Source organism: Hippoglossus stenolepis, chromosome 16 (assembly GCF_022539355.2).
Source record: "Hippoglossus stenolepis isolate QCI-W04-F060 chromosome 16, HSTE1.2, whole genome shotgun sequence".
In the NCBI taxonomy this organism is placed as follows: domain Eukaryota; kingdom Metazoa; phylum Chordata; class Actinopteri; order Pleuronectiformes; family Pleuronectidae; genus Hippoglossus; species Hippoglossus stenolepis.
This window is the reverse complement of record NC_061498.1, coordinates 10,253,193-10,276,964: the sequence shown is the minus strand read 5'-3', so window position 1 is coordinate 10,276,964 and position 23,772 is coordinate 10,253,193. Positions and strand designations below refer to the sequence as shown.

The following is a 23,772-nucleotide window of genomic DNA, read 5'->3' as shown; positions in this document are numbered from 1 at the left end:
CGCATGTAACTTTTATTCCTATTGTAAATTCTCAGCACAGGTTCTACATTTACTCATACACTTTATTTATATGGTCATATTTTTGGTACTTAATACACTATTGTATTATTCGATTGTACTGTAATCTTGAAGAATTGAAGAATTCCCATCAGGATAAATTAAGTCTCTTAACTGTTGATTTGCTTCTCCATTTAAACATTCAAATATATAAATTTATATTGTATTAATTGGTTCTTAACACTTTTGTTGTGTGCCCCCTTAAAATATTTGCTTGTGACAGCTACATTTTTAGTTTATTTTTCCAATGGAGGGGTATAAGTATCTAGTATCACAGTAATTTTGTCTCATATTTTTGACAGCATCTTTGACTCGTTAATCATGTCTCTAAAGATATGATTTGTGTTCCCGGGGAGTCTTTGTCCTACTCAAGCTGAAAGTCAATGCTTAAATGCTTATTCACAGCAGTATTATTATACCCCACTCAATATTTAGGTCAGGTCACAGAGAGATTTCCGTCACGTCGGCTGGCTTTCAATTGTCAGTGTGTGGAGCTGGCATTTCAAAGTGAAAACTTCCACAGGCTCAGCTGTCAATCATGTTTCACCCCGTTTTTAGCATCAAATAACTTAATGGAAAAATTAGCACTTGAACATACATCAGTGTAAGAACGAGCTAAAATGACAGAAACCATGTTTGAGAAAAAATTACTGTTTCATGTCATATATTCTATTTTCTGTGGTGCGCTACATACTGAGGGTTGATGGTAAATAATACAGAATTCAGATGCTTACCAATATATATTTTCAGGACAATTTAAGGAAAATACAGTTTCAACATAAAGCATTATAAGCATATCCAGCCGACTCGTAGCGTAAACCTGCTCATATACATAAAAACGTCTGTAGAATTGTCTCTAATCTCAGAGTTACATCATCACGTTAAACCACAACCATAATAAGACTACTTATAAAGAGTGCAAGTTCACTTTAAAGCATGGCAAGTACGACAACGTGAAACAACACTACTGTGCCATCCAGGATACGTATGATACAAGCCTCGGTTGGAAAAAAACACGATATCTTCTATAACAAGTCTGACTGAAAAGTGAAACCACATTTCCGGGTTCACGTCTACGCTGTCAAGAGAAGAGCCTCAGCTTTCAGCGCCAGTCGTCTCGGTGCTTTGACATTCTGTGGTCTTGAGGTCTGTAGAAATCAGTTACTCCTAATGGGCGATACTTCAATCGTTTGTCCTCTTTTTCTGAACATTATCGCCTCACTCATCTGAATGACTCTCCTTCCCATGTCAGTGGCGTACGGGACAAGCATTTTGAAAAACGACGTTTACGGAGGCAAGTTAAACACAGTGAGGTTTACTGGGAAACCAGCAGATAATGAAGGGAAGAGGAACCCCTGGCGTTGAGCAGGCCCGCGTTTCTGTTTTCTGTCTACATCCTCTGGATCTCAAACAGGCGGACATCAGTGTCGTACCAGATAGGAGGGTCCACATTGCTGCAAAATCAAAAAAAACAACAGAATAAGGTATGAGTGAAAAGACGACGATTTGCTCAGCTCTCACGTGGGACTCACCGCAAATAGACGACACCCCACATGTAAGTGCGAAACCACATGGCAGTGCCTGCGTTGGCCTGATACTTTCTGATGAGGATGGGGTGAGGAACAGGCAGCAGGCCCACTAATGTGCCATGCTGGAGAAACTTCAGGATCTCTGATTCATCTGTCAGACCCCTGCAGGGAAAAGCGAGCACAATAAAAAAATAATGAATCTCAGCCCAGGATGTGGATTTTACATCAGATAAAAGATGTGTTCACATACTTGTCAATGCAGATCTTCTCCACCTGAGGAACTAACACTTGTAGAAGACGCATGATAGTCTGCAAGGGTAGCTTACACTTCCAGGAGAGAACCTGAGGCCAAAAGAGGTAAATCTGGATCAATTGCTAAAACCATTTTTTGAACTGTGGAAAATGTCCGAACTTTGTCCGGACTTTGCCTTTTACATAATTAGAACTCGGTTTTAAAATATATGCGTGGATGTAACTGACCCAGTCTGGTGTTGGAGCCCAAGATGATGTAGAAGACGCACTCGACAAACGTCTCCTCTCCATTTCAGCTTCAGTGTAGAAAACATCCTGAAAATGTGAAGAAAAACATTTACAAACGTGCATATTCCTAAATAAACATGCACACGCACACTTACTTCATTGTCTCTGCCTGAGTTCGACTCCGTGTCACTGGTCCCTGCGGCTGCACTTTGGTCCGGGGCGACAGCGTGTGTGGAGTCGGCCTTGGGGATGGACACCATGGTGCCATCATCTGACACCTGGGACTTCTCTGTGAGTTTATCAATGGCTGCGGGAAACGGGTTGCGGGTTTTCAACAAACGTGAAAAATGCAATAAATTCACCAATTGACATTCAAATATTAATATCCATAACTGTACCTGGTATGGCGACCAGACTGGCCTTCAGAGTTCCAGGCTCCGCCGGCACAGCAGGACGAGAGCCCTCCATGGACACCGTCTCCATGGAGCTTGTGCGGGAAATGACGTCCGGGGACTTCCTCTTCCTCTGCAAAGCCTTTTGAATGGAAGCGGGATCAGTTGGAAGGTTGGCCAGCTGGTGGAACACGTTACGTTTGCGGATGATGGCGTACACCAGGTTACAGTTTCCTAGCGGCGGGGCGAATGAGTAAGTAGACGGATTTATACAAACAGCTGCATCTGCAAAAGCAAACAATGTTCTTTTCACTGAGTCAGGTTTCCCTCACCGTCAAACTGGTACTGGATAATGTTGTTAAAAGCCTCAAGAAGGAAGAACACAAGGTGGTGGTTCTGGGCTGCAGAGCACAGGAACCAGCCGGTGGAGAAGGCCTCCAGCAGGTGGAGCAGTTTATTTGCTGCCACCATGGAAAGGCTCTTCAAGTAGGGAGACACTGCAGAAGAAAAATAATAAACATAAAAATCGAAAAACGTAGAAATGACTACTACTTTTGGACAACTTCATCATAGTGGATGTTGCAAATCAAATCTGAGCATTGCCCAACAGATGGCGCCAGAGAAATTCACCATTCACAACGATGGTGAGCAGGCAGTCAAACAGAGGCTGGAGACGCTGGTGGCCTGTGGTGATAATCTTGTGAAAAACCTACAAAACAAACAGAGAGACAGATGTGAGCGCGGCGTCTTTTAATAAGTCGCTAGCAATAAAGAGCTTCACCACTTGAAACCCCTCCCCCTCCGACGGGAGATACAGGACATTATGTGCATCACACACCTCAAGACTGAAAAACAGTTCCTTCCTTCTGGAAAAATAATGCCTTATTTGTATATATGTACATATTTTATTTTATTTCCTTTCTATACTTTATTTTTCCATTTGTATATTTCTATATTTGTAGCGTTTTTCTCTTTATTTACTTTTCTAAATGCTGTTTTCATAGATGTCTTTCAAAGTTGAGGTCTTCATCTGCATCTTCTACATGCATGGCACTTATTTTGATTCTAAGATATTTGTATCCTTTCAGTTTCGTGTCTGTCCCGTGTTAGAAACGTCATCAACACGCTCACTGGATTTTCCTGATTGATTGATTGATTGATTGATTTTTCGACATTTTACGAGGAGGCTGGCAGGAAAAGATCTATAAAATGTCTACAGCAACTAACATTTGCGTGAGTTGTTGTTGTTGTTGCGTTAGTTAGTGTTCGGATTTCAATGCATGTCTGAAAGCAGCTTAATACCATTTTCTGAATTCAATCGCGATTCTACAGTATTGTTGTCTGCAGCAGTACAACGACCATAAAGACTCTTCAATTGCTTGACTCTTAAAAAGAATATGTCGTAGCAGGTGTCTCACCACTATGAGCAGGTCAGCGTGAGTCCCTGTGAACACCGGGATGTCCATCGGCACATGGACGGAGTAGGGCTTATTCAAGCGCACGCCAAAGTTCCTCTCCCCGCTCAACAGCAGCAAAATGAACACACCGATGTGCATGAGTCCAACACGGGCTGCACCCGAGAAAACACACCACAGATTAAAATGCACAGGCAAGGCAGTGTTTAATGTGTTGCGGGAAAAACAGTGGGATGAGACTTACACTGGTCAGCCCTGGCATCGTTCAGGTAGAAGAGTATGGGAACCAGAATATCCAGCACATCACTGCTCTTCAGGACAAAAAACAGGAACTTCTGCAATGGAAAAACAAAAGAGAGGGAATTGAAGAAAGAAAGCACAGACTTTTAATGCCTAAATGATTCATAGATAGATAGATAGATAGATAGATAGATAGATAGATAGATAGATAGATAGATAGATAGATAGATAGATAGATAGATAGATTGGTTGTTTTTTTCTGCGGCCCGAGCTGCACTCTGATGTAAATTTTACAAAAGAAACTCTAAGCTCTTTCCAACCTTATTGAAGTCGCAGAGCTTCCAGAAGAGAACCAACAGCTCTTGATGGAACTGGATCTTCTTCGTGGAGTTTGGCAGATAGGTCTGAGTCAGAGGGTTGGTCAGCAGACGAGCTAGGCCCTTCAACACAAAGTCAAAGTCCTGTAGGTGTGAGAAGAGAAGAAGCTTTATCGATTGGTCTTTTCAGGGAAACGCTACATGTTCTAATAGAAATGATGAAGTGAGTACCTCCTCCCTGTGAATCCTCGACAGGTAATTCACAAACAGGTTCTCAGGCCCTGTCGACTGCACAGAGATACAGAGATTTATTTAAAGGACATTGATCACATCCCACATCTGATTTGATTTCTCTTTCGGGGTCTTGGCGTTGTACCTCTTGTTCCTCGATGCTGGATGGCGACGCAGGGCGGTGGGGAACCCCTCCATCGTGCTCGAGCGTCACTATGAGGATCTGTACGGCCTGCTCCACCAGCTGCTCCCGGTAGTCTGAGAAGAGCAGGTGGTTGTACGGGATGCCGTAGCCCACTGGGTCATAGGCGCACACCACATTCAGCAGAGAGGTGAACAGAGGCAGAGCATGTCTAGGGACAAGGACATTATGACTGTCATAAAAATTAAGTAGTGACAAGAAATGAAAATACATCTCAGCATAATTCCTGCGTTAAAAATAATAAAACGATTAAGTACTGACATTTGAAAATTGAAAATTTATGACTATGAAGAGAGTAGTTTGACATAAAGAGAGAAAAATATAATAACTTGAGATCTTCACGTCTTAACTTAATCTGAAATGTGGTGGAAAGCTCTGTAATAACCTCATAAAAGCAAGGTTGTATCTCTTTAATTAAAAAGTCTGATGAAACAAAATAAACAAACCACTTGACAGTTTGAGGGATGTTGTCTAATCGAGCGGTTTTTGCACGTTACCTATTTTCTGTGGAGCAGAAGAAAGTCACCCAGGGGTTGAGGACGCTGTTGTCCGATGACAGAGGCAGGTACATGGCCTCCGAAAAGCAGGTTAGTAACAATCTCAGCAACTCTGTCCTGAAGACGATCGGAGACAAAGATACAGAGGTGGACAAACCAAAAGCTGCTAAATCCAACATGTGGATGAGAGAGGAGAGTTTGATTGTGTCGCACTCGAAGCACAGTTAAGACACCGGCCAGCTGACTCACCTGTTCAGGTCATGGATGTAGTTGAGAGGGGGGGACTGTGCAAAGCCCACCCCTGCCTCCCAGATGTACTCACAGCTGTCTATAGTCTGCATGCTCTCTACTGAGTCCTAGATGAGACACACGACATGACACAATGTTGGGTGACAGTGTGAGCCATTATGTGGGTCGTTTAATTGTGTGTTTTCTGCTGTGTCTAACTGAAGCACAGATATGTTTTTGCAACTAAAACTACAAGATTAAATTAACAAAATAATCCAGATAATGGAAAGATAAAGGAATGATAGTCATTATTATTATTGTTAAATGGAGACTGTCGGTAAGAAATGAAATAAGCACATCGGTCTCTGAAGACGAAGGCTTTACCCACCACCATCACCTTGTTTTTCCACTTACACTTCCTCCTACTGACGCATCATCAATGACCAGAGTTTCTTTTCGGGAAACAATAACCAAGCCCAATAAACGAGTCCATTTTCCATGATTCAGTTTAGGTGCGGGAAATGGTAAAGTGATGGGGAATGTAGCGCACCACAGTTCACCTGGGAAGATCAAACCCTTCCCAGGGTTTGTGCAGGTTTCAACAAGTTACGTTTCAGATTTTTAAAGAACTTTTTCAGAGCATGCTGTATGAAATTTAACATTTATGTCAAGTACGACACATATGAAGGAATATCAGAGTCCTGTAATTCCACTTCCCCCATAATTGAAGATAAGGTGAAGTAGCCGAGTAGAAAAAAAAACTGGAAATACCCCTTAAACAATATTATACTGTATTTAAGACTTTTTAAGGCCGAAAATTCAGATTCTTAAATTTGAGACTTTTTAAGACCTTAAAGGGCATTCACTGGGATCAGCAAAGCTTCGGTGTTCTTCATGAGGGACGAGGAATTCTTCCTGGTGACACTTATATGTCAATGGGGTGGTTGAGCAACTTTAGAGCAGGAAGAAGGAAACAGTGCTCACAAAGTGTGTCTAAAAGTTGAAAGATTAGGAGCTGGGACAAGACAATAGTGAAATATTTTTGTGTGTGTGAGCCTCTGTTGTCTCAACGTGTGAGCAGCAGTTTTTTTATGTCGTTGATGGTGACGAGGTGACGAACTGATGACAGCAGATAACACAGTGCTTCAGGACACCGAGTACTCACTGGGCCTCTCCTGTGGCTGTGCACCGTGAAGTCGGGGCAGAAGAGAAGGTCGGCAATGGCCAGGAGCAGCGACTCGGCCAGTGGTCGAGCACCGTCATCGTCGTCCAGCTCATCTGTCTATAAAGGGAGGATAGATTTCTGAGATTAGATCCAGATCTTAAACATTATTCTTTGCAATTCCTTGAAAAAAAATAATTAAAAAGGGCTTATGGCTCAGAAGAAATGGCTCCATACATCTGAAATTACCTTGCAACATTATATTCCCTGAAAAACGCACATCCATCTCTTTTCAGCTGGAATAAGCTGAGTGAAAGATGTATTCATGACAAGGACGGGCTGGTGACCTCTGCACATTCATTGCATTGCATCACCGGACTGAATAAGCATCTGAGAACATAGAGTCTTTGTAACTGAGCTATTATGTCTCAGTAACAAGCAAAAGCATGTTATGTCCAAGGTAAGATTGTGCAAACAACAGTATTGCTTTCTGAAAACTGGGACGGCACTCAGTGTAGTGCATACCTCCACCTGACAGTCCCCTGATGAACCCACATTTTAATTCACTTTAGATCCAGATTTTTATTTTTTACCTTGGTGGAGGTAATTAATGTTTGAAAGAGATGGAACCCCCTTGTTTTGATGCTTATAAATATTTATATTTATGTCTTTTTAGTTTGTGTTGAAGTAAGTGTCCCTTTTCTTGTGCCAACTCACCCCGGCCCGCCCAGCGCCAGGCACGGTCGACCAGAAGAATCCTCTCCAGTCCTGGTCCTCAAAGATGTATGGGAGGATGCGGGTCAGGATGCGAGTGCAGTTCAGGATCACCTGCTTCTCTCGCTCTGATGGGCAGCCGGACTCTGCACCCTGCACCAGCTTCTCCACGGCCTGAAGAGTCAGGAAACACGGTGAGGAACAACATGGGGATAGGAGCAAAGTCAAGACCTATCTTTTAGTTTTGATTTTATTAATTTATCTCTCTATTGATTCATACATCTAAGCCTGTTTTACAGAAATATCATTGTATTCTATTTATTTATTCACTTATTGACTTGCTCACGTTAATATTGTCTTGCTCTGTACGTGGATGGGAATGGGTGGATGGCTGGGCATATAGTTTTTATTATTTGTATTATTTTGTATAGCACTTTGTGTTACATTGGTTGTATGAGAGGTGCTACACAAATAAAGTCAAAGTCTGATGAGTATGTGTAGCACGGGAACACGTCGACTGAGCAGGACACACAATGAGATTATTTCATGTCAGACAGATAAAGGTTACTGTTTTTTTTAATTGAATTTTTTGTAAACCAATTTGCTTCAGCAACATCGAGCCCATTCTCAGTTGGTTAATGAGGCATCACCCTGTCGTCTATACTCTTCACAGTATAGCAACACATTGTTCCTGCATGTTTTTCCATTGAAACTATAGTGGTGCTGTTTGTCTTTTAATGTTTTAAACAACATAAAGTAATTTGTAAATGAAATATTTTGATAGTCCGATAAATTGTTTGCCATTCAAATAAGACTGTTATGTGTGATATGTTATATTATGTTTTCACTTTACATAAATTATGTTTATTTTCTTAATTCTTAAGTTTTATATATTTGGTTATATTTTAGTTTTCTTTTTATTTCTAGCTCTCATCTCTCCTTCATGATTCCATTAACATGACACTAACTATTTTGTTTTTGGAGAACGAAGATGCAGCATCTGAACGAAGGCAACTGTCAACAAAACTGAAGTGTCTTGATTTTTACCAACAAGCGCCTCATTAAGGTCTTTGTATATCCCTTATATCATTTACACTGGAAAGAACACTAAATATCTACACTTTTCTTTTCACGATTAAAATATTTTGTCTATGAGATAAGGACGTGGGCTCTTGTTTTGGGGCCTTTAAGATTTACTGTTGAAAATGATTAATCGTCTGCATTTAATCAACAGTCGGCTGCAGCCTCTGTCTGAACTAGGTAAACAAATCCCTTTGAATCAGCTCTGGTTCGAGGGCTCTCCTCTCCTCCTCTTTATTTAATTAGGCTGTGAGTATACCCAGAATGTCTGTTTTGATTTGGAGAGGCGGCCTAGAATGGAAGCTGGGAGCGAGAGACAGGAAGCCAGGGGAAGGGAAGGGGAGTTGACTCACTTGTTCCCACATCTGAGAGGCACTGATAGACGCCAGTGCTGTGGTCTAACACACACAATCCTGCATTGATTCAAAATATTATTCTCCCACCAGGTAGCTTTTAAAGTAAGCACATCCACTCAGCATTCAAAAGATACATTGCACTCACGTCATTGGTGCTTTACGGGTATTACCTTATAGCAGAGGGTTGCTAAATTTGAGGGGGACTCTTCTCGAACAGCTCTTATCTCTGCAGCTGGAACCAGTGCAAAAACATCCTGGACTGTGGTGGTGGTGTCTGCCCAGAACTGGTCCCAGAAGGCATCGTCTGTGGCTTCCACTGGCTGCAGAAACACACACACACACACATATACCGTATGATTCTAACATTTCACTTCCATTATAGCTGAGTAAACATTTCATGTCAGTGAGCTCTCAAAGACAATGGCCTTGCATTTCAATGCAATGCACCACTTTGTCATTGTCCCGATGATGCACACATGGTTGCTTGGTCTTGTGTTACACGGCTCACCCAGAGGCCTGGCCTGCCTAATGGCAATGTAAACACAGCCTCCCTCTCCCCTGGCAGCAGTGAGGAGAACAGCTTTATCTGGCACACTGATCTCAGCACGGTCCACCTGCCGCATCTGCAAAGTGTGCCCATTTGCAGACCTACGTCACCAGCGTTGATTCAGCTACGCCATCATTTATCTTGTCGCCCAAACTAAACGTTCAGCCTCAGGGCTGCTGTTGAAGGTTTGTGGCGATCATGGCAGACTCGACATTTAATCCAACCACGATCAACGCGGTGGATGCAAATGTCTAACATCCGTCTTATTATCATTTCTATTATTCGGGATAAACGCGTGAGAATTTGAAATGCTGAATGCAACATGACACTGTTGGAGATGTGTTGTTGAGCCATATGAGAAACGTTATTTCCTCTCCTCCTCGGTGATGATGCGCTCCTCGCCTCCTCCTCTCTCTCTCTCTCTCTCTCTCTCTCTCTTTCTCTCGCTCTCTCTCTGAGCGCGCTCCTTCATCCCGCTGCGTGGCGGCGCATGTTACCTGTGTTTTGGTCGTCAGCTGAATCACCGCTTTCCTGAAGTTCAGTTTGGAGTCGGTGCTGCCCATCGCGAATATTTCCCCTTCACGCCAACAGGACCTGCTGCCGCCGCCGAGGATCCCTGATAATCTCACCTCCGTCCTGCGCTTGAGTCATTGGCGGAGGCGTTTTTACGCACGATTGGCTGGCTGGACGGGCAGGATCCGTGGTGTAACTTCCGGGTTGGGAAGATGTCAACACTTCAATTCAATTAAACGTTTTGCTGTTATACATTTAACAGCTATATACAAAACCAAAATATATCGTTTTCCAGTGTAAATGCAGGTTGGAAATTGTTCCACATTTTGCCATAAAAGAGCCATCGTGCTTTTATAGGGAGACGGGCTGCTGACTCCTGTATGTTACACTCTAGATAGATATTTTTATTGCCAACACAATTCGCTATTTTTCTACTATCATCTCCAGCTACAATGTGTCTAATAGCACATTTCTATTGTAAACAGCGACCTCTATTGGGGGAAATCGCATCGTGTCAGGCCCAATTGCCAATTGCAATGTCTGATTTATGTTAAATATATTTTCATTGCAGGATACGAATTGTTAAACAAATGTTTCGCTAATTTAAATGTAAAATTACATTAATGAGCAGTTATTTTATTAATATTAATTATTCCAGCGAAAGAGCAGCACACCGTTTTTACAAGTTGCGTTAAAGTGCTGCTCGTAAGCGCCCTAGTTCAACCTGCAACCAGTTAACTTCCAACCGACCAAATCCAAATAAATAAGGTTGACAACTTCAGTAAACATTATTTTCAATATAGTTATCACGCGTATTATACTTAAAGTTCCTGTCACCGTGTTATACTCTGAAAAAACACGGTTTACACACTAGCATTGTGGATAATGTATTTGTCCGACAGCCCATAAAGGCACCGTTCCTGGTCTGTGCGCATGCGCGGTGACATGTAAACACGGGTGCTGCGGTTGGTTGTATCTCGGGCTAACATCGAGCTGAAAGAGCCGCAGTTTAACTCGGGTGGAGCTACAGACACTTTTAGCCTGACGCGAGAGAAACTACGCTAATTCCACAGTATCTGTTTTAGTGGAAAAAACTAATTAAGAATATACAGCGGCTAAGAAGGCTAGCGAGCTGTGACGTTAGCATTAGCTTGTAGGCAGTGATGAAGCGCCTGGGGCAGGCTTAGTAAACTAGCTAGCCCGTTAACGCCCGTTGTGGTTTATTAGTATCTGTGGTTATTTGCTTTACGCGATTGTTTTGTTAGTGACGACATAATGACTGTTTTATTCGACGCAAGTAGCTAACCAGGCCCGTTTAGTGGAGCTAACTCGGGTGGTAGGCCGTCGACTGAAAGGACACAAGCTACGTTGACTAGTCGATAACATCACCCAGCCGCCTCCTCCGGTCCGATCAGCACAAACACAAAGAGGAAACCGATTAATCGTCGTCATATGTTGACTGAAAACAGGTGAGCGAGGCCTTGTGCCGCGAATCTATCACTTACTGATCGATCCAATGTTTTTTATGAAACAGTGACTGTGGCCTTTATTCGACTCTCCCAGCAGCCATTACAAAGACAGAGCATTATGCTAGCAGGTGATCAGGATTCGTACGTGCTAGCAGCAGCCGGTCGTGCATTTATTACCAACGACAGAAATGTATGACAATTGTACAAGTTACTTTACTTGATCTCGCATGTTGGTAACAGCAAGTTTGTGTTGGCTACAACAGAATAATGTATTGGCTCCAGATTTATATGCTGTCAGCAGTGTTTTGTAAACACTGTGGCCGAACCCGAAAAATTATGAGTCTATCATTTTATTGTGTTTGCTTCCAAGTATAGTGACATTCCTTAGATTTACCCTGATCCAAGATGCTATTTGCTCTTTTCTCTAAAAGACTGGAGAGACGATCATCCATGATGGTACATACGTTTGTGTGTTTAATGTCGGTGTGCTTGCTGCGTTGCAGGAAACGACAGCGCAGTGCTGGTGATGAGGAGGGTGGCCACCTGGTGCCCCAAGCCAAGAGGCAAAGCAGAGCTCACCCTCTCTCTCCGGAGCCCGGCCGGGATGCCTGGGACTCCGAGGTACAGATAAGTGTCAGTGGGGGGGCGGGGGATCTTAATACTGAAGAAACAGAAACAGAAGCAAACCAAACACATTTCCAGGAGCAGCAGTTTTAGATTTTTATGTGGGGACCCGGGTTACTTTCATGTCCGTGGGTTGGTTCACTGGGTCTGAGACAAAAATGACAAAAACATTGATGCCTTTTTATTTACAGTGAGTAATTCAAGTACAAACAAGCAGGATGTGTAAACTTGAACTTATATTCACAGACGGGTACAATTTATTGGACAGTTTTGACAACAATAGTTGTGCATCATCTGCACTATTTGTACCCATATGCAGAAATCAAATTTGTTGAATGAAAGCAAGTTAGGTAATACTCTACTCCTTTTTAGTTTCTATGATCAATGGAACAATATTTGAATTGATGGGAAATGCTTGCAGTGTGATGAGTATGTTTTACCTCAGTTATCATGTTGTCTTTAGCTCATATGATGCACATCTCAAACCCACTTGAAGTAATTAGGACTGTGGGGATGAGTCAACAAGTGACATCAACAAAGGCATCATATCAGAGCTGACTGGACCTAAAGAGATCTTTATATAGAGAAACATGTGGTTGACTTTAAACTTTGTGGACTGAACCCACACGGAACCATGTCGCATACACATCCAAGGTTTATTACACACATACTATTCTAGTCCACGTTACTTGTGCCGCATGTAGAAGGGTATGACAAATTCAAATTGTTTGTCGGGTTCTCCCGCAGATTCATGTGGCCTAAATGTGGACTCACAACCCCAAAGTAATCTTGAAGCTTTGTCTTTCTTTACCATGAGACTGAAGATCTAGCGCCTCGTGTTGGCCACTGTAGCTTTAACACCACAAACAAACCGCAGTAGAGTTTGCTTTGAAGTGGACACATGTCATGTCTACACAGGAGGCGCTACAGTTGTCTTGAGCTTCTGTGACTGAATCCATTTTTCTACTTTAATCAGTCCAGCTGTCTACATATTGGTTTGCGTGTTAGTTGTGCAGGATGCACATTTATAATATTTTTACACATGGGGTCTATTTTCTTGGTGAACTACAGTAACTCTGTCAGAGCAAAACCTGGTTGACCTTCATTCATTACTGTGCGTGAACACAGAAGAAGCCTTGGATGCTGACAGATTCATATCTGTCTGGTCTTAAACAGTGGACTAGGTTTGCAAGGACACTGCTAATGTTGACATCTGCCTTTCAGTCATCCAACAGTGAGAGCAGCATCAGCAGTCCAGAACATGCAGCTGGGAGCTGTAGCAGTCGGTGTGCTGTGGGCCCCTGCAGTCCCCTCAGCTCTGGCGACTCCTCAGAACTGGCCGGCCCCACAGACCTGGTGTCCTACCTCCAGATCAACCGCCTCCTGAGGGAGGCGCACTTCCAGAGCCTAGAGAGCCGAGTCCATCTCAGAGACACGTGATGACTTTATGTCGATCTGTCAGCGGCCGGAGGGCCAAGGCCCTGAAGCATGTTGGAGCACCACATGCTGAATCACTTTACTCGGCTCTTCCCCACCCATCTCCGGTTACAGTGAAATCTCACAGCTCTACATATCTGTGGATGGAGACCAGCTCCTGGTCAGGTATCTGGAGGGTGTTCATCATTCAAATAAGTCAAAGCGATAATCATTTTAGCAATAATAACTGTGTGATCCACTTAAACATCGTCTAGTCATCTACTTGATTTCTGACCAGTTTGGTTTACATGCTGCTCGAAGAGCCATTTTAGTGATTGATTGATTGATTGATTGATTGATTGATTGATTGATTGATTGATGACGATGATGAACCCCTGTGTTTTTGTCTTAAATGTTGTATGAAAGTAGAGCTACTGGAGCTGCACAAATGGCACCAAACCCAATTTTTAGGCCGGTCAGTGTGACTTGTTTAGTCTCCCAGCAGGGTTGTTATATGCTGAATTTGATGTCTGTGGAAGTTCATGGACCAGTCTCAGGGATGACTTGCACTTGTCTTGGACTGCTCATTGGTTCTCATATTCAGACAGGGACTCTGGGGTTGTAGAAGCCATGTTAACTTGGCTAAGGAAGTTCTTACCTGTCCTTATTTTGATAGTGAATAGAGTAATTAAAATCTTGTACGTAGATTTCAGTTCAATGTCGTGGAGAGTTAGTCCATGAAGTAAGTGAGTAGGTTTTTGCACAGATTACAAATTAAATTGATTCAATGACACTGCCAAACTGTTGTTTTTTTAAATAATTTTGCTAATTTTCCTTATTTTAAATTGAGTATCTGGTACATTTATCCCATATGCAACTATTAGCACAGATGTGTATTGAGATGCAGATCTGGTCTCAAATTCCTGAATTCAATCTTGATTTTAAAACCATGCACAGCCTTGGCAGTAGTGTACCCAGATGTTGGTTCCAAGCTGTAATTTTTCAGTTTTATTTTCTTCACATCACATATAAAAAAGATTTAAACATCTGGCCTTCTTATGATCATTAGACAAGACGAGGTCCAAACCTAGTACAGTATGTGGCTGGATGAATGGTCAATGTGCAAATTGAGGTCATAAACTATTGTGGAACCACTTGTTAACAACTAAAGGAGAGGAGCCAAAGCCTGCTTGAAAATTTGCAAGATGACATAATATGCTTATCTGTATATTTATGACTTGATTGCATCGTATTTGCATTCTGCCTGGTGTCAGCAGGTTTTAGCCCTTTATCTGTTTGCTTCTCTCTAAATCTCTGCACTCACATACATTGAATGAAATGGTGACTGAGAAAAGGCCCATTAAGACTAAATCCCCAAACTCGCATGATTCTAGAAAAGTCTTAAAAGTAAGTAAATACAGCTAGAGAGACGCTTAGTTGGCAACACTGCCTGTAAAAGCCCCCCTAATGATGTCTTAAAAATTTATATTCAAAGTGCATTGGCTAATCGGGGAAACTCCTGCACTCGCTCAGCCAACCAATGGCGTAATTTCAACTCATTCCATAACATTTCATTTATAGGACTTGCCCCGCTGTTTCCGTCCAGTCAGTAATAACTCGATGGATTGTGACGTGGGAATAATCCTTTATAATCAGCAGCTTTGCCAAATGTTGCTCGGATTTGATATCAGAGATGAACACTGTTGCTATTATAAACTGATGCAACTGCAAACCAAAGGAGGTAACGTCACTATGTTTCCTCACAGGGGAGTGATGTTGTTCTTGTGCTGGTCAGCAATTAGTTAACAATTTGAGCGTGGACACAGACCAATATCCACCAGCAGGTTTGCATTATGTTTGTGGAGATTTATGAGAGAATAGTTCTAACTTTTGTTATCTAGTGACCACAAAGTTAAAAACGACCACAGTCAGACCAATGAACTCTACAACCTTTTAGACTCACTCAAATGTTTTTTTCCCGCTTTTTGATGATGCGTTTGAGCTTGTAGGGAAATAGAGTTGTGTCAGTCCTGAGGCGGTTACAGTACAGCCTTTAGAAACAAAAAAGACATTGCCCTGGCTTTGTTTGCAATATCACTGAAGCCACAAAAATGCTGTTATAATTGCAGATGAGCCTTTCTGCCTGTGCACTAGCATTCAATGGTCGCTGTGTTAATGTCCGTGTGCACTGAACATCCAGGTACGAGCACTGACCGCGACGCTGTGCGGACCTCCTCCTGTCGGGTTTCGTTCCCGAAGCTTTTATCACGGGAGTTAGCTCAGCTGTTTATTTTTTTTTATTTTCTGTTATTTTTGGCTGGTGTGTCAGAAATGGATATTTGTAAATGTAGCTTAATGTTTTTATTTTTTTTCAATGAAATATTTTTTGTATCTAGTAAATGTACATGACATTAACTTGCCATTAATTATATTTTTTCTTGTAAATATCCCATCATTTAAAAAAATAAAAATTAATGTTTTGAACAAAGGCATTTTCTTACTCTTTCATATGCATTATATACATAACTTAAAGAAGCGTAAAATGTCAGGGCAACACTTGGAATATTTTAAAATTATGTCATAAATCTCAAATATGTGGATGCTTGGTTTGTCTGGCTCTATTCATACTGTGTTTCTCTGAGGAAATACCTGTCAGCTTTGCATGCCATACAATATGTGCATACAGGAATCCCCACCACCTCCTCTTCTTCCTCCAAATGGCCGGTAATGAATGACTCCCCATGCATTGAGACCATCATTAATGAGATATGACCTGTGTCTAAGGGAGGAGCAGGGAAAGGTTTCTTTAATTAGCTCACTACATGTCCTTGTCTTGTCACAGACACGGTAACAGATTACATGCATTAATGCACCGCACGTAACCACGGTTACCTCGCTGGCTACTGTGGGTCCTCATTACTCGCCTTCTTTGATACCCCCGCTCCACCTCAACCAAGTTGGAGGTGACAAACGAGCCAATGATAATCCAGGATTAACAATCTTTCCTCAGGTGTAGCCCTTCTCATTATCTTGAAAGACGGCTTCCAAATAGACAGCGCAGCGACATGGAGGCATAATTAGTGAACAATAAGTAAACTCATCTAAGCATCATCATGAGGTATTTGTCTTTTTAAACAGGCTTTTGTATCCGGAAGAAAACCTCACATCTGGTAAGTGTAATTAAGGTGCTGAGAATTCAATTAGCAGCCGTTTGCCGTTGATCATCCACATTTCTGTTTTAGAACATACTTAAGAAATAATTTGCCCTAAAATGCAAATACAAGGAAACCTCTGTGGTTTCCAATTTTTCAACCTATTCATAATGTTCTAGTTGAGAGTACTCACTAATAGAAATTGGTGTTTACAACAAGGCAGTTCTAGAAGAGAATATATTAAATAACTTACACAGACACAAGTTTAAATGTGGGGCTTCAAAGCATTATGATTATTTTTGAATTATTCTATTTAACCAGGGCGTGGATGATTTTCATCAACTTTTTATTTATCCTTTGATCTCAAGGCAATGAGAATTAATAACTGGGGTTATTCAGGCACAGGTCTATTCATCTGATGGGCACACGGCAACAGCAGATGTTATTTTGTGCCACTATTTAAAAATATGAAAGGATTTCAAAACAAATGTCATTGTTAGACTGTAAACACAAAGGGTTCTTATAGTCAGAATAATCCATATATTATCCTTTTTTTTTCTTTTATCCGAAAACATGCCCATGTGATCTGCAGGCCCTAAATAGCCAAAACAAGTTGGTAAAAAAGTCTAACACAACAGTAGGTGATCATAAATGCATTGTTATGGATTTATGATCAGCTTGAATGGGTCAGTCATTTTCAACGGGGAACATAAAATTAATCAACTTGAAACGAACGCGACAGAAGAGTTAAAACACTTTTTTTGGGGACGTAAAATGTATTTACACCATTTAAAACCGTTATAGTTGGTCATTAAAAGGCTTTCCTGTTTGTGAAAAGAACAGTAGAGGGCAGCACTCTCTCAGTGTTCACTCACACTAAATGCATTCCTATTAGTCTGAATCAGAATAAATATTGGGGAATTCTACAACAGGATCAAAATGTGTGTGATTCGTGGAAGATATTTATCTTTAATCTCTTTTCACTCACACAAACACACACTCACACACGCATGCAGACACACAGACATGCATACACTCATTGTCCTTTCCATGCAGCACGCAGATGTGAAGGTGGGCGGTGATGAATGGCTCATATCACTTGAGTGGAGAGGCAGGAGAGAGTTAAATGAACTGTCCTTGTTCTGGGGTCTATGTATGCGCATACATTGTTATATTTTTACTGTGGCCAGCAGGAAAAAGATCTGGGTTAGTGTATGGTTCCTTTTCTTTGTGTCCTCTCTGCTGAGATTCTCATCTGTCTTCAAAGGCAAAGTAAGCACAGAGAACATCAGCTCCTCACAACAACACAACAAACCACCGACAAGCTCACAAACTACCGCGTGTCTTATATTTATCAGTTCACCTTCAGTTTTTTTTCGAAATCTCCATGAATAATCTCACAGCCAAGAGGAAGATTGGGGAAACAAAAAAGAAACCGGTCACGGCACAGTCCTTCATGTGACAGGCTTTTGAATATTCAAAAGTGATAATAATAATTTCCGTGGGTAAAGAAGAGTTGAAGCTGATCTGGTCACCCTGGCTTCCCTTTGCCAGACTTTGGCTGAGTTGTGTTTGGGCAGCTGTTGCCTGGCATGGGATGGTGATTGGGTTGGCATCGACAACGCTGTTTTCCCTCACCAGCCAACACAAACATCTGCTTTGCCTCCCCCATCAACCATTCCACCTGATATCAAACAACAAAGCTCGCCTGCTCTGCTGCCCCCGTGGCCATCGGAAGAATTAATGACCTGCCGAGCACATTAGCGGTGCCCTACTGCCCCGGCCTGGCTGGAGCGGGGAATAGGCAAGGCTTGTGGCAGGCGAACAAGGAGAGGGTAGGGTTGGTGGGTCGGGATGATGAAGTGCTTCACAGGTCAGGAATTAAGATGGATTGATATTCAGGTGATATTGCCATATGTATGCAAGCTACATTTTATTCTACGGGCCTTCCTCGTTATATTTTTACAACTGTGTTGACAGACTAAACTGGATTTCAGTTAGATTTCTTCTTTTTTGCTTTGTGTCTTGACAGCTCACCACCTGTCAGAGGAAGCCAGGGGATTCAATTCGCGGAGAGTAGGTTGTTAAAATACAAAATGTGTGGCTATTAAGGCACGGCACTCAGACAGAAACGACTTGCTCTTGAGTAAAAACACAAACTTAGGAGGATCTTCTTTCTCATCCTCTCTGGGCTGGCCCACGCTGCTCCTGTTAGCGCTCACTCTTTCCCCCAAGTGTTGCTGTCAGGCTGTTGAGGGGAGGACTGGGTTATCTCACTGACTGTAGCCTAAACACGCTGCCCTGATGCAGCTGAGAAACAATCGTCATTTCCCTAAGCAAAGGAAAGCAAACAGAGTTCAGCCGCTCTCTATAGAGCGGCGTGCAGTTTTAGTGCTCCGAGCGTACCGAGCAGAAAAGCAAGATAACCGACAGGCTCGGCCTGCTTGGGTCACTGTCTCCAGTTCCACTTTATGGCCTCGCTATTCAATTTCACACAATGTGCTCCAGAGACAATGTACAGTAGACTGTTTTCATTGCACAGCGAAGTTACAGTCAAGGCCGCGATCAATCATAATAAATGTTCACCCCAGAAGACAGAAAGAAAGGCTGTGAGCAGTTTCTTGTCCCACACACAGACCACAACCATTCCTCCTTTTATGGCTGCTCGGGAGAATATTCCCACACCCTGTCTTTGCATTTGTAAAACGTGATGTTTACGCGCTTCAGCTTTCGCCCTGTTCAGCTGTCGACACTCTCAGGCTTTCAATCCGGAGACTGCCGGGGAGTAATAGTTTAGAGAGAGTCGTGCTAAGTGGGACTGGTTGGCCGGGCACTCAGCGCAGCACCGTGTACCGCTGTTTTCTAAATGGCCCCTATTAAGTGAATGGGAATCGGCTGCAGCTGGGCCTGTGTTGTGTGCTCCGAGAGGACAGGCCGCATGGCTCACACTGCCTGGTGTTGTCTCTACATGGCTGACCTGCAGCACTGGCATGTTTCATCACTGCAGGACCGATATGGCGCCGCTCACAGCCACCAAGGTGCAATTTGTTGCATTTGGACTATAACTGTCAGGAAGAGATATACTCGCACTTAAGTAGCTGCCCATAATCTGCCCATCTCCTTGTATTATCCTAATTGAACCCATGGGCGGCCAACGCCATCAATAGCTGAGCTCATCTGCAAATTAATAAAACATGGGCCCTTACCAAATCTCTGCTTGTGATAGAGCTTGAAGCTACTTAGACACACTGAAGAAGAGTGTTTGTGATTGTTATTTGCAAAAGAAAAAAAAAAAAGCAGTTTGAAATTTTATCTTTCAGCAGCGATGGGCATGAGTTCTTATGGGTCCCACGGTCCTACATGTACTGACAATGAGCACCTCTTACTCCTGCCTCCTTTCTTTTCATAATGGAAATGCTTAATAAAGCCATTATCATCATAACCATTTACCCTAAACATGCCTTTCCAATCTCCCCTGTAATGTGGGGATGTTAGATCAGTGTCTACGGGGCTTGGCAGTGCAGAATTCAATTGGTTCAACAGGTGATCACCACGCGGGGGGATTTGTTTTCTCCTAAACCGCTGACTATTTGTGAAGCCACGTATTCCTGGGTCGGGATTGAGACATGCTGGCACCATCAACAAGTGCCACATCAGCACAAGTATAAGGGTGGGTGGGGGCGCCTTTTGCCTTTGTGTTTATTTTGACTGCCTGGACTGACGCCCAGCGTGATGTGGGAGACGGTGAAAGAGGTGGTCATCATAATAAGACCTAGATCTTAATAACAACAAATCCTGGAGGACACTAAAAAAGCAGCCAGAGGTTATTAAAGACATCTATCATGTCTGCTGGGCTAGCAGTCACTCAGTCACCACCACTACCGCCCCTCCTCTTCCTCCTCTGGATGATCACTCCTCTGTTGAACATGAAACCAAGGCCATGGCGACCAAACTTGCTTCTCCTTCTCTTTCTCTCTCCCACACTGCAATCTCTCATGTTGCACAAAACCCTTTGTTTTTTACACACATAAAAACCTAAGGCGGACTTTCAAAGACTGCGACCTCCCGCCGCCCCCAAAAAAGGAAGGCCAGGCCCAAAGTGGCATCACACTCCGAGGGAAGGCAGGACTCCTTCAATATCAACACAACGTACCTGGCCTTGAGTGCACCTCAAAGCTTTTGGTCTATTCACGGATTCATTTTACGGCTCAGTCCAAAAAAAAAGAAAAGAAACCCTCTCAGGACATAAAGAAAGGAATGCAGTAAAAAAGCTGCAAGGCCGTGACAACTTGATGAGCCATCAAGACTGTCTGCGAACAACCAGAAACATGGGGGGTGAGCGGGAGGCTGACATCACAGCATCACAGCACTTGGGTGTATGGAGTCATGGATATATGGACAAAATAGAAAAAACAAACTTGACTCTCCAAAGAAAACAGTGAGTAATCCTTGGACTGAGTATTGTTTGGGCATGCACACGATTGCCGAAACACCCCGATGCCACAGTGAATGAAGGAGCACGCTTGTCTATGCTGGGCCAGTTACAAAGTGTCTGTGTGTGTGTGTGTGTGTGTGGAGGGGGTGTAAAAACACGAGAAATCATCAAACCAGAAAAGAAACGCATTCCCATGAACGATATATACACAAAGATGAGCCTTTTCATCCAACACGCCTTGATGGGTTGTGCTTCAATAATGCAAACACAAAAGGGAAAATGTTTATTCTTATTTCTTCTAAAGACTGCGTTCTGCTGTGTTAGACATTCTTGGCAAAACACTGATATTATGTTGGATTTGAACGTGCTAAGTGGATGTTGAACGTTTATTTAATTTTTCTGGTTTGTTCCTGAATATTTCCACCTTGTGAGATTCTATTCCATCAGATTTCAAGGGGAAATTCTTGCAGGGACGCTCGCATGTGGTTCAGTTTAGTCGTCATGAGGAGCACTACTTAATAATACTGACTCAGTGCCACGCTGTCTCTGGCAATTAAGAGGCAGGAGGTGGTGAGATGATATACTGCTGAGTTGCATTGTGGGCATTGTAGTTGTTGAAGCTCAAGTCCGTACTAGGGACTGTGAGTCAGGATATGTTCGCATGTGCTGCTTCAATTTTGACCACTCCTTTTGAAATCTGTCTCCTCTGAGGCCCCCGAGCTTTATGAAAGTGCAATACTCAATAGCTGCAATAACACTTTAAAGTAATGGTTTGACATTTTGGGAAATACACTTATTAGTGGAGCGATAGAGGAGAAGATGGAGATCGCTCTCATGACGGTCTAAAGAATAAAAGGCTACAGCTTCGAGGTGGTTATAGCGTAGCTTGGCACCATGACTGGAATTAGGGAAACAGCCCGGCTCTGTCCAACAGTGACAAAACCCACAACCAGGTGTAGAAGTCACCCTCTGCCATTTGTGCCGACTACAACTAAAACTGTGTCCTTCCACTCCTTCATTCATTAATAACATTCCTTTAATAATGAGAAGTAAAGCAGCAATGCAAACACTATCTAAATCATCATCATCTTTGCATCCATGACACGTGGAGCACTGCATTGTGGGATCAGTTACAGAGAGGGGTGTGCATGCTGTGGGCATCACGCACACTTCTTTGTGTGTGGGATTTTTTTTTTAAGGGCACTATATAGTGGATACACTCAGAAATACAGGATTCTCCACTGGTTGCCTGGCAACTGCTCGGAGCCAAGAAATCATAAATGGTCAATTTGGCAGTTCGTAAGACCGATGGGGGCTAAAATGACAAATTGTTGTTACATTTAGATTTTTGTACGGAAACAATGTAAGTTATTATGTAGTGAGCCTCAGGGATGCTGATTGGTTGATATTGTCACAGCGTCACACCAGGGCTGCACCACACCTGTTGTGTGCAGTTGCTAAGCTAACGGCTGCTGTTGCAATTTTGAGCATATTTCCCTAAACGTCAAACCTAAGCTTTCACTGAACCACTTTTAACAAAAAATCACATTGACATGTTAATCAGATACATGGTTGGAGTCGAGATGACGTAGTTTGACCAACCACATTAAAATAGTCCCCTCGGCTTTCTGCATTAATAATTTACCATTCTGAAAGGGACCATTCTTCACAACGGGTGCTGTTACATTTGATCCCTGAGCGGCGTATTTCACTTCTTATCCTTAAGGAGCATGTTGCTTCCGAGCCTGTCACAATAAATGTAATTTTTAGGACAAAATCTGGAGTCGGGAAACGATGCCAAGACACGAAACCCGAGACAAACTGTTTCATGGAGTGTGGACCTTCTCAACACTCAAGTATCATGTATTGGACCTGTCTGCGTTCTATTTAAGGATTTACTCCTTCCATACTTCAGTGGAAACATAATATTTTACATCCCTTAGAACGTCTTGTGTAGTGCAACAGAGCGTTGTGTCAACTTTCATTACTGGAATGGGAGTTTTAGAAAGAGTAAACCTTGGAGTTTGTCCAGGCAGCCTTGTTGAAATTTGCTATGTTGATTAACATTTTTTAAAAAGAAGTCACTCACTGTCATTGTCACTACCCATAAAAAGTGCAGCCCAAAGGACATTAAGTGGAGGATTTATGGCCGCCATATATTTGAGTGGAGGGCTGCTAAACCTTATGAAGTCTCTCTTGGCGCTGTAAGGTTTTGCTTTCTCCGTCTCGCTCTGTTGGTTTTTTCCCTGTTGCTTCGGAGTGCCTACAATTTCCCTCTCTTTATTTTCATTGGCATTTAAAGAGCACAGCGCTCTGTTGAATGTAGCCGTTCGACGCGCACGTACCCACACACACATACATTAGAAGACGCACACCTGCACACACACACACACACACACACACACACACACACACACACACACACACACACACACACACACACACACACACACACACACACACACACACACACACACACACACACACACAAAGAAAGAAGCCGTGAACATGCAGAGAGTAGACCCTGACTCTGTTTTTCAATGTCACAGGACGATGGAACCCAGCAAGTTTCAGACGTACACCAGGTCTGAAAGCATTTCTCCCCTTCTATGCTCCTCATTGTTGATGGTGGGAGGGGGGGGGGGGTATTAATTGATTGGCTTGGTTTCTTTTCCCTTTTGTGAAGTGGCTTTAGTCTGGGCTTTATGAAGGTTGC

The 23,772-nt window shown here is 42.7% G+C and overlaps 2 protein-coding genes across 3 annotated transcripts; one reads left to right on the top strand and one right to left on the bottom strand.

Annotated features, from left to right (window-relative positions):
* Nucleotides 1-782: 782 nt before the first annotated feature.
* hid1a (HID1 domain containing a) lies at nucleotides 783-10,145 on the bottom strand. Its single transcript, XM_035181026.2, has 19 exons — nucleotides 9,945-10,145; nucleotides 9,071-9,220; nucleotides 7,468-7,638; nucleotides 6,754-6,870; nucleotides 5,610-5,716; nucleotides 5,361-5,477; nucleotides 4,807-5,014; nucleotides 4,662-4,718; nucleotides 4,434-4,574; nucleotides 4,118-4,208; nucleotides 3,877-4,028; nucleotides 3,089-3,167; nucleotides 2,791-2,955; nucleotides 2,465-2,692; nucleotides 2,222-2,373; nucleotides 2,067-2,153; nucleotides 1,837-1,928; nucleotides 1,590-1,748; nucleotides 783-1,511 (listed from the first exon to the last, which is right to left on the bottom strand). Exons 1-19 carry the CDS (start codon nucleotides 10,008-10,010, stop codon nucleotides 1,448-1,450), a joined length of 2,403 nt encoding a protein of 800 aa, XP_035036917.1. The 5' UTR covers nucleotides 10,011-10,145; the 3' UTR covers nucleotides 783-1,447.
* A 748-nt stretch (nucleotides 10,146-10,893) lies between these two features.
* LOC118123560 lies at nucleotides 10,894-15,957 on the top strand. 2 transcript variants are annotated; one of them, XM_035181028.2, is made up of 3 exons: nucleotides 10,894-11,429; nucleotides 11,933-12,050; nucleotides 13,278-15,957. In XM_035181028.2, exons 1-3 carry the CDS (start codon nucleotides 11,413-11,415, stop codon nucleotides 13,491-13,493), a joined length of 351 nt encoding a protein of 116 aa, XP_035036919.1. In that variant the 5' UTR covers nucleotides 10,894-11,412; the 3' UTR covers nucleotides 13,494-15,957. The 2 variants fall into 2 exon arrangements, with proteins under 2 accessions (XP_035036919.1, XP_035036918.1); XM_035181027.2 differs by having other exon boundaries at nucleotides 11,933-12,062.
* The last annotated feature ends 7,815 nt before the right edge of the window (nucleotides 15,958-23,772 follow it).

Excerpts from the sequence above, each read along its gene's own strand:
- hid1a (XM_035181026.2), bottom strand. The coding sequence starts at position 10,010 with ATGGGCAGCACCGACTCCAAACTGAACTTCAGGAAAGCGGTGATTCAG. Across the intron at positions 5,478-5,609 it reads TACATCCATGACCTGAACAG|GACAGAGTTGCTGAGATTGT; the intron begins GTGAGTCAGCTG and ends GATCGTCTTCAG. Across the intron at positions 2,374-2,464 it reads CAGTCTGGTCGCCATACCAG|CCATTGATAAACTCACAGAG; the intron begins GTACAGTTATGG and ends CGTTTCCCGCAG.
- LOC118123560 (XM_035181027.2), top strand. Across the intron at positions 12,063-13,277 it reads ACTCCGAGGTACAGATAAGT|TCATCCAACAGTGAGAGCAG; the intron begins GTCAGTGGGGGG and ends TCTGCCTTTCAG.